Source organism: Acipenser ruthenus, chromosome 25, assembly GCF_902713425.1.
Source record: "Acipenser ruthenus chromosome 25, fAciRut3.2 maternal haplotype, whole genome shotgun sequence".
Taxonomy (NCBI): Eukaryota; Metazoa; Chordata; class Actinopteri; order Acipenseriformes; family Acipenseridae; genus Acipenser; species Acipenser ruthenus.
In genome coordinates this window covers 11,603,817-11,617,494 of record NC_081213.1, presented here as the reverse complement: position 1 = coordinate 11,617,494, position 13,678 = coordinate 11,603,817, and the positions used below count along the sequence as shown (strand labels likewise).

Below are 13,678 nucleotides of genomic sequence, written 5' to 3'. Positions count from 1 at the left end.
AAACCAGTGAAGCTGCAGCCCTGCTATAATTGTAGCACATTTGTTTAGATGTCTTTGGAGGGGCTGTGGGCTCTGATAATCCTGTCCTTGAAAGTTGCCTGTTAGTTACACTGATAAGTTTATGATATTAGACTTAAGGCAAGCCTACTATTTGTAGGAGGCTTGGCGGTCCAGTGGTTAAAGAAAGGGACTTAATACAAGGATGTTCCCAGTTCAAATCTCGGCTCGGCTACTGGCTCACTGTGTGTGACCCTGAGCAAATTGCTTAACCTCCTTGTGCTCTGTCCTTCGGATGAGACGTAAAACTGAGCTCCTATTGGAAGTGACTCTGCAGCAGCAGTTGTTGATGCATAGTTCACCCCCACTTTTACTAATATCCTAATAACACACAGATGTTTGATCATTAGATAATCCAGGGCGTGAGTTGATGATCCAGCGTGTCAGTGTTAATGAGTTGATGATCCAGCGTGTCAGTGTTAATGAGTTGATGATCCAGCGTGTCAGTATTAATGAGTTGATGATCCAGCGTGTCAGTGTTAATGAGTTGATGATCCAGCGTGTCAGTATTAATGAGTTGATGATCCAGGGCGTGTCAGTATTAATGAGTTGATGATCCAGGGCGTGTCAGTATTAATGAGTTGATGATCCAGGGCGTGTCAGTATTAATGAGTTGATGATCCAGGGCGTGTCAGTATTAATGAGTTGATGATCCAGCATGTCAGTATTAATGAGTTGATGATCCAGCGTGTCAGTATTAATGAGTTGATGATCCAGGGCGTGTCAGTATTAATGAGTTGATGATCCAGGGCGTGTCAGTATTAATGAGTTGATGATCCAGCATGTCAGTATTAATGAGTTGATGATCCAGCGTGTCAGTATTAATGAGTTGATGATCCAGGGCGTGTCAGTATTAATGAGTTGATGATCCAGGGCGTGTCAGTATTAATGAGTTGATGATCCTCTGTAACATTTTCATGAAATAGCCCCTTGAGAAAAGCAAACAAACAAACTAAATAAACTGGCTCAGTAGAACTTTCCTTTCTTTTCTCACTTATTTCCGAAGCTGTTTTTGCTGGGATAGCGAGTCCGTCTGTTAAATAATGATCTGAGTTGAAACAGTAACAGCGATCATACAGAACATGAAATATTAAACATGTATCGATGAAACACTGTATTAGTAAATGCAGGTGACAGAACACCCCCTGTGGATTCTCTCCTGGGGTCCATAGCCAGGCTCCTGGGCTCTGCTGCTGTAAGTGTGTTTCTGTTGCCTCTGCTCCTCAGGAGATGTCAGCATTGGAATCAAGTGTGACGCTCATGTGATCAGTGAGAGCGAGGAGGACATTGACTTCGACATCATCCCCAACATGAACGACACCATCACTGTGAAGTACACCCCGCCCACGGCCGGGCGATACACCCTCAAAGTGCTCTTCACAGGCCAGGTCAGCCTCAGTGCCCTTGGGTTCTGCAGTGAGCCACTGGCATCCCTTTCAAAGAGTTTCCTGCAGCCTTTAATGAAGTCCTATTGTTTGAAGGAGAAAGAACAGTGTTTAGTGGAATCCAGATGGTTTAGAGATCTGCTTGTAAACATGCATGTTACTACGGATCCTACAAATCCACTGAAATGAGGGACTTCATCCCTGGCTCTCTGTCAGGATTCAAAACACCCACTTCCCTGCCACAGGTGCCAAGTATAGGGGCTTTCCCAGTCAAGCAGTGTATTGTTACTGTGCTCATAACCACACAGGAAGAGTCATGTTGGTAACAGTTTGGAGTAAAGCTAACACTTTATATTCTGTGCCATAGTTGCCGAGACTCGATCTCTTCTGTCTTTTTCTTCAGGAAATTCCCATCAGCCCGTTCCGAGTGAAGGTGGAGCCGTCCCACGATGCCAGCAAAGTGCGAGCCGAAGGTCCTGGGTTAAACAAGTCAGGTGAGACTGCCCTGTGTCTGCCCCCACTGCACCTGCTCTTACAGTAGGGTTTAAAGTGCGAGCCGAAGGTCCTGGCATAAAGAAGTCTGATGAGACTGCTCCCACTGCACCTGCTCCTTCAAGGTTATTGTTATCATGCTAAAAAGAATTTGCAGTAACTGATGCACCATGCAAAGGCTTGATCCGTTCTCTACACCCTTTGTAACTTCACATCACCTGCTTTCCGTGTCTCTGCATTTATCAATCTTTCCTCTTGAAGTGTGAATGTAGGGATCTAGACAAGTTTACCATAATGGGTGTGTTTCATATGGACAACGTGACCCCTGCAAAATGATGGCAATACATGCTGAATAAGATTCCCTGGTATTATTCTGTTAGGTTTGATTGAAGTCAGTTCTGAAATGGTTATACGGTTTCTGCACATGTTTCTTTATATTGTATTCTATGTCTTTGAAAACGCTGCACTGATGCCCATGTGTTAGAAATGAACCTACATTAAGATACATTTCAACAAGTGTCTTTTTCAATGAACAGTAAGATTTTCTGAGTCAGTGCACACTGAAAGAAATGTCCTGTTTCGTCGGAGCAGATTTGATTGAAGCTTTTGCTCTCAGCTTTTTCTTTGTGCTCTGTGGGTGAGCGGCAGGGAGCACAAGGCTCAGGTATGAATTTCTTAGCTGACAAGCGTTTCATCATGGAACTGGACACAAGCTGAAGCGTTTGTCTACCATCTTTATTTCCCGTGGGTTTTGATTGAGAGTTAAGTACAGCTGACTGCATGGACAGCTCTCTGTGTTTCCTGCAGGAGTGGAGAGTGAGAAGCCGACTCACTTCACTGTGTTCACCAAGGGGGCAGGGAAGGCTCCTCTGGATGTGCAGTTCAGCGCACCGCTGAAGGGAGAGGCGGTCCGGGACTTTGAGATCATCGACAACTACGACTACTCCCACACTGTCAAATATACCCCCGTGCAGCAGGTAAGCTCACACCAGAGCCTCTGTACCTGCACACTGACATCTTTAGATTCAGCACAACTACAGGGCTTCAATTGTGACGAGTAACTGTGGGCATTCATTAGCACAGGCTTGAAGAGCATAACAATCACTCATCATTCTAGATGGTCATTTTTGGTCTGCTAATGGACAGTCGTTACATGCTATTCAATATACTGTGAATGTATTTATTCTGTATGTCTGTCTAATAGTTGCTGTGCTGCTGTATATCTTCAGCACTTATTGAATACACTAATTGCTGAGATTCTAATTGGTGCTAAAAGGTATTGAGCGCACTATTTCTGTTCACAGGAGAAACCTTTTTAGGTTCACAACACTTTATAATGTGTGATTTTATATACTTGGGGGATTTCCATGTGATTTGCAGACATTTTCAGGATTATACATTCAAAACAATAAGTAAGTGCTGTGCCTGTGTGGAACAGCTTTGGCAGTACATGTAGTTAATTCAATAACACGTACAGCACAGGAGCGTGGTGGACAAGGATCTTGACAGCAGAATTTCACAGTGCTATCCTGACTTCAGCTCACCAGTGTGGTGAAAGCAGTGTGAGTGATGTGATGTGTTTCTCAGTGAAAGCAGTGTGAATGGTGTGATGTGTTTCTCAGTGAAAGCAGTGTGAATGGTGTGATGTGTTTCTCAGTGAAAGCAGTGTGAATGGTGTGATGTGTTTCTCAGTGAAAGCAGTGTGAGTGGTGTCATGTGTTTCTCAGTGAAAGCAGTGTGAGTGGTGTCATGTGTTTCTCAGTGAAAGCAGTGTGAGTGGTGTGATGTGTTTCTCAGTGAAAGCAGTGTGACTGTGTGATGTGTTTCTCAGTGAAAGCAGTGTTAGTGGTGTGATGTGTTTCTCATGCGCGAGGCTGCAGTGAACCCAGTTTCTCACGCCTGGTTCCTACTGCAGGGCAGTCTGGGAGTGGTGGTGATGTACGGGAGGGATCCCATTTCCAGGAGCCCGTTCAGTGTGGATGTGGCTGCACCGCTGGACCTGAGCAGAGTGGCAGTGAACAACCTGGAGAGTCGTGAGTACCTGCAGAGATTCACCTGGAGCTGAGAGAGTCCGCAGTCTTTTACATTTCTAAATGTAGCACTGTGGAGTGTTTACTAGACTTGGGGAATACTGCAACAGAACCCTCATTCTGCACTTGCTTCCACATGGGTCCTGTAATAACATTGGAGCGGCTGTCGAAGGCTGCTCTCATGGGAAGCTGTCTGCCTCTAACCTGGCCCTCTCTCGCTCACCCAGGTGTGGAGGTTGGCAAGGACCAGGAGTTTTCCGTGAGCACGAAGGGGGCAGGAGGGCAGGGCAGGCTGGAGGCTGTGATCACCAGCCCGGCGAACAAGGCCGTGCCCTGCGTGGTGGAGCCCCAGCATGGCAAAGACAGCAGCCTGATCAAGTACATCCCCAAGGAGGAGGGCTTCTACTCGCTGGACCTCAGCTACGACGGGAGCCCTATTCCTGGGAGCCCCTTCCTCGTGGAAGCCACTTTACCCCCAGACCCTTCCAAGGTAACCTGCTTCTTTACTAGGGGTGTAACGCTCTTGTAGTGTCATACTACGATACGTATCACGATGTGCATGTCAGGGTACGGTATCGTTTATCATGATGCATGCAATCGTCCTGATGGATACTTTTATGACAAATTAATATTTAATGATGGACACCTTGCTCCTGTACTGGCTTTGTATTGACCTGTAAATAAGCATTAGAGTAGAATCCCACCCTTACCCTCCAGTGAGCTTTCCAAATAATTATGCAAACTCTATTACTCCAAAAATTCACTTTTGAGACCCAAGCTTTTAAAAATAAGTTCCTCTATGTAGGATAACAGCTTCTCCCAGGTTGTTTTGTTGCTGTTCCCTTTGTTGTTCATCTCAAGCAGTGTGTCCCCGGTACAGGGGTGCTGTAATGCACTGTGCTGCAGTGTGTCCCCGGTACAGGGGTGCTGTAATGCACTGTGCTGCAGTGTGTCCCCGGTACAGGGGTGCTGTAATGCACTGTGCTGCAGTGTGTCCCCGGTACAGGGGTGCTGTAATGCATTGTGCTGCAGTGTGTCCCCGGTACAGGGGTGCTGTAATGCACTGTGCTGCAGTGTGTCCCCGGTACAGGGGTGCTGTAATCCATTGTGCTGCAGTGTGTCCCCGGTACAGGGGTGCTGTAATGCATTGTGCTGCAGTGTGTCCCCGGTACAGGGGTGCTGTAATGCACTGTGCTGCAGTGTGTCCCCGGTACAGGGGTGCTGTAATCCATTGTGCTGCAGTGTGTCCCCGGTACAGGGGTGCTGTAATGCATTGTGCTGCAGTGTGTCCCTGGTACAGGGGTGCTGTAATGCATTGTGCTGCAGTGTGTCCCCGGTACAGGGGTGCTGTAATGCACTGTGCTGCAGTGTGTCCCCGGTACAGGGGTGCTGTAATGCACTGCGCTGCAGTGTGTCCCTGGTACTGGGGTGCTGTAATGCACTGCGCTGTCTCCTCGCAGGCCCAGTAAAGCTGCTTCCTCTGCTTGCTTGTCCTCCAGGTTAAAGCCTACGGGCCCGGTCTGCAGGGGGGTTTGGTTGGGAGCCCGGCTGAGTTCATGATCGACACGAAGGGGGCTGGGACGGGGGGCCTGGGGCTGACCGTGGAGGGGCCCTGCGAGGCCAAGATCGAGTGCTCGGACAACGGGGACGGGACCTGCTCGGTGTCCTACCTGCCCACAGAGCAGGGGGAGTACCTCGTCAACATCCTGTTCCAGGAGGTGCACATCCCTGGCTCGCCCTTCAGTGCTGACGTGACTCTGCCCTTCGACCCGGCCAAGGTGGTGGCGTCGGGTCCGGGGCTGCAGCGGGGGAAGGTGGGAGAGGCGGGGCTGCTCAGTGTCGACTGTTCAAGGGCAGGGCCGGGGGAGCTGGCTCTTGAGGCAGTGTCGGACTCGGGGGCCAAGGCCGAGCCCCACATGGAGGACCACGGCGACGGGACGTACACAGCCACCTACACCCCGCTCCGCGCAGGCATGTACACGCTGCTGCTCCACTACGGGGGCCAGGCTGTGCCCACCTTCCCAGCCAGGGTGCAGGTGGATCCTGCTGTCGACACCAGCAAGGTCAAGGTGTACGGCCCCGGGGTGAAGGGAGAAGGTAGGACACGCTGCTTCGCTTTCTCAAGCATGTTTCAGGACTGTGCCAGGATCTTCCCCAGTATTATAAATCCATATGTGTGATTCATCCAGAACTATACAGTGTTAGAACATGTAGTATTAGCTACTAAAAGAACATGTGTACAATTATTTCCACTAGAAGAGTCTGTTTCAAGACATGAGTACAGTGCTTGCTCTTTATTTAGCTATCTTACACACCAGAAAGCAGAAAACAATGAATTGGTGAAGGACCCTATCCAGTGTATATGTTCACGTTACTGAAATTATGGTCTAACGGTGAATTCATCTCATTTGTGATTCATGAAATATCGAGTATTACTACATTGATGCTACTTCTGTTCATCTCCAGAATTGTACCTGCGTGTCACACTTACATTGTTATATAGCCTGGCATGGGGAGGTGTTTGTAGTGCATTGTTATATAGCCTGGCATGGGGAGGTGTTTGTAGTGCATTGTTATATAGCCTGGCATGGGGAGGTGTTTGTAGTGCATTGTTATATAGCCTGGCTTGGGGAGGTGTTTGTAGTGCATTGTTATATAGCCTGGCTTGTTATACCAGAGGGAAGATGTTCAACTTTAATGCAGCTTTTATATTGGGGTTATATTGGGGTTTATATTGCACATGCATGGCAGTGTTCTGTGTGCTGTGTGAAGCTGCAGGGTTTATATTGCACATGCATGGCAGTGTGATGTGTGAGGCTGCAGGGTTTATATTGCACATGCATGGCAGTGTGATGTGTGAGGCTGCAGGGTTTATATTGCACATGCATGGCAGTGTGATATGTGAGGCTGCAGGGTTTATATTGCACATGCATGGCGGTGTGCTGTGTGAGGCTGCAGGGTTTATATTGCACATGCATGGCGGTGTGATGTGTGAGGCTGCAGGGTTTATATTGCACATGCATGGCAGTGTGATGTGTGAGGCTGCAGGGTTTATATTGCACATGCATGGCAGTGTGATGTGTGAGACTGCAGGGTTTATATTGCACATGCATGGCGGTGTTCTGTGTGCTGTGTGAGGCTGCAGGGTTTATATTGCACATGCATGGTGGTGTGATGTGTGAGGCTGCAGGGTTTATATTGCACATGCATGGCAGTGTGATGTGTGAGGCTGCAGGGTTTATATTGCACATGCATGGCGGTGTTCTGTGTGCTGTGTGAGGCTGCAGGGTTTATATTCTGAACATTTCAATAGTGAACAGCAGCTTGCTTAGATAGAATTGAATCTTATGTTTTTATTTCCCAAAGTGATATTACGTGGGGTGGAGATCAGTTGTATAAGTGATAAGTGTGAGTGATATTAACTGGAGTGTGATCATTCGCACAGAGATCTAATCAGGAGCGTGTCCTCATTGACTCCCATTGTATTCCACCTTGGACACTTCAGTGTGGGGATAAGAAGCGGAGGGCGATTTTAACAAGAGTCATATTAAAGAGGTTTGACTGACAGTGATTCCTAAAAACAACATTATATTAAAGATGATACATAAAATAAATAATTTAATACAACATGCGTGGTTTGGAGAAACTAGCATTATTTGAATTAGAAAATACATTCTGTTGTTTTTTTACCAGACTAATATACTCTATACAATTGCAGAAATAAAGACTTGGTGCTGCATTTTTAGATATGTCGACAGCATTGTGTTGAAACTGGGTGTGATTGTTCATTAGCATAAGTTCTTGAGAGTAGCAGAACCCAGGTAATTGAGACTTACTTATTCATGCACTCTGGATGGCAAATGAAGGCTATATGTTAGCATCCACTTGCCCTAATTTGATAAAACCAATGAATATTTGTTACAGAAAGTCATTCAACATATTGTTGCTACGTCTGTCTGTCTGTCTGTCTGTAATACTTTTAACCTTTGTGTTCAGAAAATCCGTCATTAAAGTGTGATGACACCTGGTCCAAACTCTCTGTACCATTTACACATACTTGAGATCTATACGTGATTCTAAGCTGCTGTTAAAAGCTATTTCTTGGGAACAGTTTGTTAGAATTTCCTTGGACTTGGCACGGCCAAAGATAAAGAGTTCAGAGAGTAATTGTTCTCCTCTTGGAATCATTTTTCTCTCTTTCTTTGATTCAGGAGTTTTCCGGGAAGCCACCACGGATTTCACGGTGGATGCTCGCTCCCTGACGAAGGTGGGAGGGGATCACATTAAGACCCGCATCACAAACCCCTCGGGGGCGCAGACAGACTGCGTGATCAAAGACCAGACTGACGGGACCTACGCTGCGGAGTACACGCCATTCGAAAGCGGTGAGCAGCACAACCAATGGCCTCTTGTTCTGGATGTTCTGGATCCCTGCACACATGTGTTCTGACATGTTTCAGTCCTGCACCATTATTTACAAATGTTCAAATCAATCCAAGTCTTTCACAGGTTAGAGTCATAAGCTTTTATACAAACATCCATTAAAACCCCGGAATGTGCTGCAAGCTGTCACACACATAATAAGTTGGGGGGCAGCTCCCTGCTGCTTCAGGTGAGAGGCTCTTTCTAAGAAAGCTCTTGGATTGCATGTAACACAGCTGCAGCTTGTTGCAGTATTGTTTGTGGAGAGGGGGGCGCACCTGTCTGCAATGCAGAGTCTCTCGGGCTTCTCTGCCTTCCTTCTTTAACTCATCCCAGTTGTGTAATCACACTGCAGAGGAAGCTCCCGCTTCATTACCAACAGGGTCCGGTCAGGGAATCCATGCAGGACAGCCTGTGTTATTGATTGCTGTGTTAATGAAGCTCCTCTCTGTGATACAGTTCAGTGAATCCATGCAGGACAGCCTGTGTTATTGATCGCTGTGTTAATGAAGCTCCTCTCTGTGATACAGTTCAGTGAATCCATGCAGGACAGCCTGTGTTATTGATCGCTGTGTTAATGAAGCTCCTCTCTGTGATACAGTTCAGTGAAGCCATGCAGGACAGCCTGTGTTATTGATCGCTGTGGCTCCTCTCTGTGATACAGTTCAGTGAATCCATGCAGGACAGCATGTGTTATTGATCGCTGTGTTAACGAAGCTCCTCTCTGTGATACAGTTCCTTTTAACGTCTTCAGGACCGGAGAATTTGAAGTGACACAAAGGAGCATCTTTTTTTCCTGATGTTTTCAAAGGTTCCAGTTCCTATAAATCTGGTGTGTAAACTCTGCCGGTGCACTGTAATAGTAATTTTACAGACATGCTATTTATACTTCATTCATGCATTCTAGGCTGAAACGTTTGGGTTTGGCTGTAATCCAATATAAAGATTGTATAAATATGTGTGACCTCTCAGGTACTGTGCGCTTATTACACGAGTATGAGGACCCTCTCTATGTGCATGCACCGGTTCTATTTCAAATGTATAATCATAATAGTTTAGTAGCAAAATACAGCTACTATAAAACCATTGTATACCATACAACATTTTTTTAAACCACACGTTCCGGTTCAGGATCTGTGAATATGTGGAGGTTCGTATCTGTATGAAGTAGCATGTGAAGTGGTGTATAGAGAGATGTCCTTGTTGATGAACCCGATGGCACTCTCTTAGTGTTTCTCCCCTGGCGCGTGTTTTGCAGGTGTGCACGCTCTTGCCGTGATGTTTGATGACGTGCCAGTGCCAGGCAGCCCGTTCCAGGTTGGCGTGGCAGAGGGGTGTGACCCGCGGCGTGTGCAGGCTCACGGGCCAGGGCTGCAGGAGGCGCTGACCCACAAACCCAACAAATTCACCGTCGTCACAAGGTACCGCGTCACTGCCCAGCCTGCCCAGTCTGCTTTCCTTTTGAAATGCATCACATAGTATTTTGCCCCATTTCATTTTACAAGCATGTGAAATTCTACAAGACAAACATACCTGAAAGTAGATGATTTAGCATTTGGTACTGGAGTGGAGTTTTCAAACCCTGGACTTGTACAGCACCTTGCAGCCCATGCCAAGAGGCAGAGATCTCCTGGCAGACATTGAGTGGTCTGTTGGGACCGTGCAAAGACCTGCAAGTGATGTCTGAATAAGTTTACCAGTGTCAGTGTTTCTTTGCTGTTTCGGGGGTCGCAGAGCCTCCCCAGGGCAGACTGGAAGCCCACAGTGTTCCCAGTCCAGTCCCCGGCGCTCGGGGGCTGCATGCTTGTCTTGACAGGACCTTCACTCTCCACTCTCCGCAGGGGGGCTGGTATCGGGGGGCTGGGGATTACTGTGGAGGGCCCTTCTGAGTCTAAGATGTCCTGCAAAGACAACAAGGACGGCAGCTGCAGTGTGGAGTATACTCCCTACACCCCTGGCATGTACGATGTGAACATCACCTACGGAGGCCAGCATGTTCCAGGTAGGACCACACACATAGTGTTCCAGGAGATTCCCTTCCAGGAATCCAATAAACCAACAAGGCTCATTACAGCATTACCATGTTCCAGGTAGGACCACACACATAGTGTTCCAGGGGATTCCCATCCAGGAATCTAATAAACCAACAAGGCTCATAACAGCATTACCATGTTCCAGGTAGGACCACACACAGTGTAGTGTTCCAGGAGAATCACATTGTGAAATCTAACATCAAGGCTCTACAGCATTACTTATAGAAATGTCCTGTTCTATTTCTTGAGTGCTCTTTTGCTTTTCAGTCTTGGGTAGATCTAGAGCAGTGGTTCTCATGAATTTTAATGGGCCACATTTGCAGCCTTGAAACATGACCTGGGGTCGCAGTAGGTGCAAGTCAGTCTGTTTTGAGTGATGTGTAAACATCCTGGGCTCTCTTTTGCCTGTGCATGCCCGAGCGCCAGTACTTCCTCATGACAGACCATGCTGTACTCCACCCATCGAACCCAGACACATAGCTGAACGATCTCACAATTAGCAGTTGACTCAGCTAATGCAATGCTAAAGCCAGGCTTGATGTGATTGCAGCAATCAGACAGTTAGAAATGTCATCAGATATGTTGGTAATGCACCTAGCTACCGTGTCATTGCTCAATTTTTATCTAACAAAATGTCAGATGCTTCAATAAAAAACCTCTTTCAGGGCTCCCGAGTCGCGCATCCGGTAAAGGCACTCCGCGTGGAGTGCAGGATGCGCCCTATAGCCTGGACGTCGCCAGTTCGACATCTGACATTGCAAGCTTTTGCTCTGGGCGCACGAGAACCTCCACTCACTACTCTTCCCCCTCTCAAGGAGAGTTCCCAGCGCCTCAGAGTGGAGGCTTCACCCCGAGGTGGTGAGCCTCATTTGGGAGGTTCAGGAGAGCAGAGATGAACCTCTTTGCCTCCCAGGAATCAACCCACTGTCCCCTCTGGTTCTCCATAATAGGAGGTGGAGACCCGCTGACGATAGATGCCTTGGCACACCAGTGGCCGAGGCAACTATTATATACCTTCGCACCGCTCACCCTACTTCTGCTGTGTGGAGAAAATCAGGCAGGACCGGGCCAAGGTGCTCCGAGTAGCCCCTTATTGGCCCAGGAGACTCTGGTTTTCAACCCTTATGCAGCTCCTGAGCAGCCAGCCGTGGAGACTGCCCAAGCGCCGCGACCTGCTCAGCCAGGTGCGGGGGACCTTATGGCATCCCGACCCATCGAGCCTGCAGCTCTGGGTCTGGCCCCTGAACCGTTGCATTTCAGCTGTCTGGGACTTTCCAACAGGGTTACTGACAGCCTGCAGAATGCCAAAGCACCTTCCAGGCGTTCCCAGTACGACCCCACGACCTGTCCCATGGCAGCTGTACTGCAATTTTTGCAGGACCTGTTTGACGATGGGAAATCCCCCTCTACATTTAAAGATTTATCTGGCAGCTATTTTTCAGCTTGCCATGTCAAAAGTGCAATTTTTGAAAGGGGCTTGGTGGCTTCGGCCACCTATGAAGGACATTGTTCCTCGCTGGAGGCTAAACGTGGTGCTTAATGCACTCATGAAGCCTCCATTTGAGACCATGCTTTCATTTGAGCTTAAATATTTATTGCTCAAAGCGTCTTTTTGCTTGCTATCACCTCTGCAAAGCGGGTGAGTGAGATGCTGGCATTCTCCATTGCAAAAGCCTGCATCATTTTTACAGAGGTCACGGTCCATACCATAGAGGCCAGTGAATTCCCCTGAGCACGAGCATGCCCTTGTAATGTATTCTAATGCGTCTGAAACTGATATTCCTGAGGAAAGCACAGAGAGATGGAGCATGAGAAAGCGCTATGTAGCCAAGACATGGGGAATCTTAATGGCTAAATGTGTGGATCTGTTGTTTGGGGTTGAGTGCTGGCAAGCAGACAACATGAAACACTGACATGAAGTCTGGGATCAGCTGTTATCAAGTGGTGCTCAGATTACTTGACACACCGATTCACTGCTTTCAGTTGCTTATTACACTTCAAACTACTGTAATTGAACTGATTTTCATTTACAATGCCACTGCCCAATACTACTGGTAACAGAATATATTATTTCATCCATGAAGAAATACAAAGTATTGACGGCTACAACGCACACAGTGACGTATGTTAAGCTTATGTTTGTCTAATGCATAGAACTGGAATTCCAAATGCAATGAAGCTTACCTGGAAAACAAGGACAGGAGACCAAGCCCCTGTGGCTGTGTGTGTCTGTAAGTGTGTGGTTCCAGCTAACAGCCCCCCTCTCTCTGCTTCGCCCTGCAGGCAGCCCCTTCAAGGTCCCTGTGAAGGACGTGGTCGACCCCAGCAAAGTGAAGCTCAGCGGACCTGGCCTGGGCTCGGGGGTGAGAGCTCACATCCCTCAACACTTCACTGTGGACTGCAGCAAGGCAGGGTCTGCGCCCCTCAGTGTCTCTGTGCTCGCCCCTCGAGGTACGTGTGTGTGTGTGTGTGTGGAGGAAGAGCTGGGGTAGAGCTCCTTCAGTACTTCACCAAACCCCTCAGTGTCTCTGTGCTCGCCCCTCGAGGTACGTGTGTGTGTGTGTGTGTGTGGGGGGAGGGAGAGCTGGGGTAGAGCTCCTTCAGTACTTCACCAAACCCCTCAGTGTCTCTGTGCTCGCCCCTCGAGGTACGTGTGTGTGTGTGTGTGTGTGTGTGTGTGTGTGTGTGTGTGTGGGGAGGGAGAGCTGGGGTAGAGCTCCTTCAGTACTTCACCAAACCCCTCAGTGTCTCTGTGCTCTCCCTTGAGGTACGTGTGTGTGTGTGTGTGTGTGTGTGTATGGGGGGGGTGGGGGGGTAAGCTGGGATAGAGCTCCTTCCCCTCTACCACCCCTGCGCTGACTCGGGAGCGGCGAAGACGAGCATGCTTTTGTCCTCTGAAACGTGTGCTGTCAGCCGACCGCTTCTTTTCACTCTGCAGGCCCGCCATGTAGCCAACCAAGAGCTACAGCGTCGGAGGACAACGCAGCTCTGGGCAGCTCTGGTGGGCAGTGGAATAGCCTGGACTTGAACCGGCGACCTCCAGGCTATAGGACGCATCCTGCACTCCACGCGGAGCGCCTTTACCGGATGCGCCATTCAGGAGCTCCCTAAAATGTTAACAGATTTGAAGAATGGGATGATCTGTACAGTGTAACTAATCAGTCAGCAGCAGCAGCAGATGTGTTTATGTTCAGCATTAATGGCACAGCCAGCGTTATCATGGGGTGAGATTCAGGTAATCTGCTTGCTGTCTGTCACT

General features: G+C 48.3%; 1 protein-coding gene across 4 annotated transcripts in view; it reads left to right on the top strand.

The window, feature by feature from the left end:
- Positions 1–13,678, top strand: part of LOC117964055 (filamin-B-like) — a 153,455-nt gene that overhangs the window by 92,611 nt on the left and 47,166 nt on the right. For all 4 annotated transcript variants that reach the window (XM_058999338.1, XM_058999336.1, XM_058999335.1 and 1 more), the window contains exons 16-25: positions 1,285–1,445; positions 1,846–1,936; positions 2,742–2,911; positions 3,850–3,967; positions 4,192–4,454; positions 5,464–6,061; positions 8,176–8,349; positions 9,645–9,807; positions 10,228–10,388; positions 12,703–12,870. In XM_058999338.1, the coding sequence (XP_058855321.1) occupies positions 1,285–1,445; positions 1,846–1,936; positions 2,742–2,911; positions 3,850–3,967; positions 4,192–4,454; positions 5,464–6,061; positions 8,176–8,349; positions 9,645–9,807; positions 10,228–10,388; positions 12,703–12,870 (2,067 nt within the window). The remainder of the gene's footprint in view (positions 1–1,284; positions 1,446–1,845; positions 1,937–2,741; positions 2,912–3,849; positions 3,968–4,191; positions 4,455–5,463; positions 6,062–8,175; positions 8,350–9,644; positions 9,808–10,227; positions 10,389–12,702; positions 12,871–13,678) is intronic.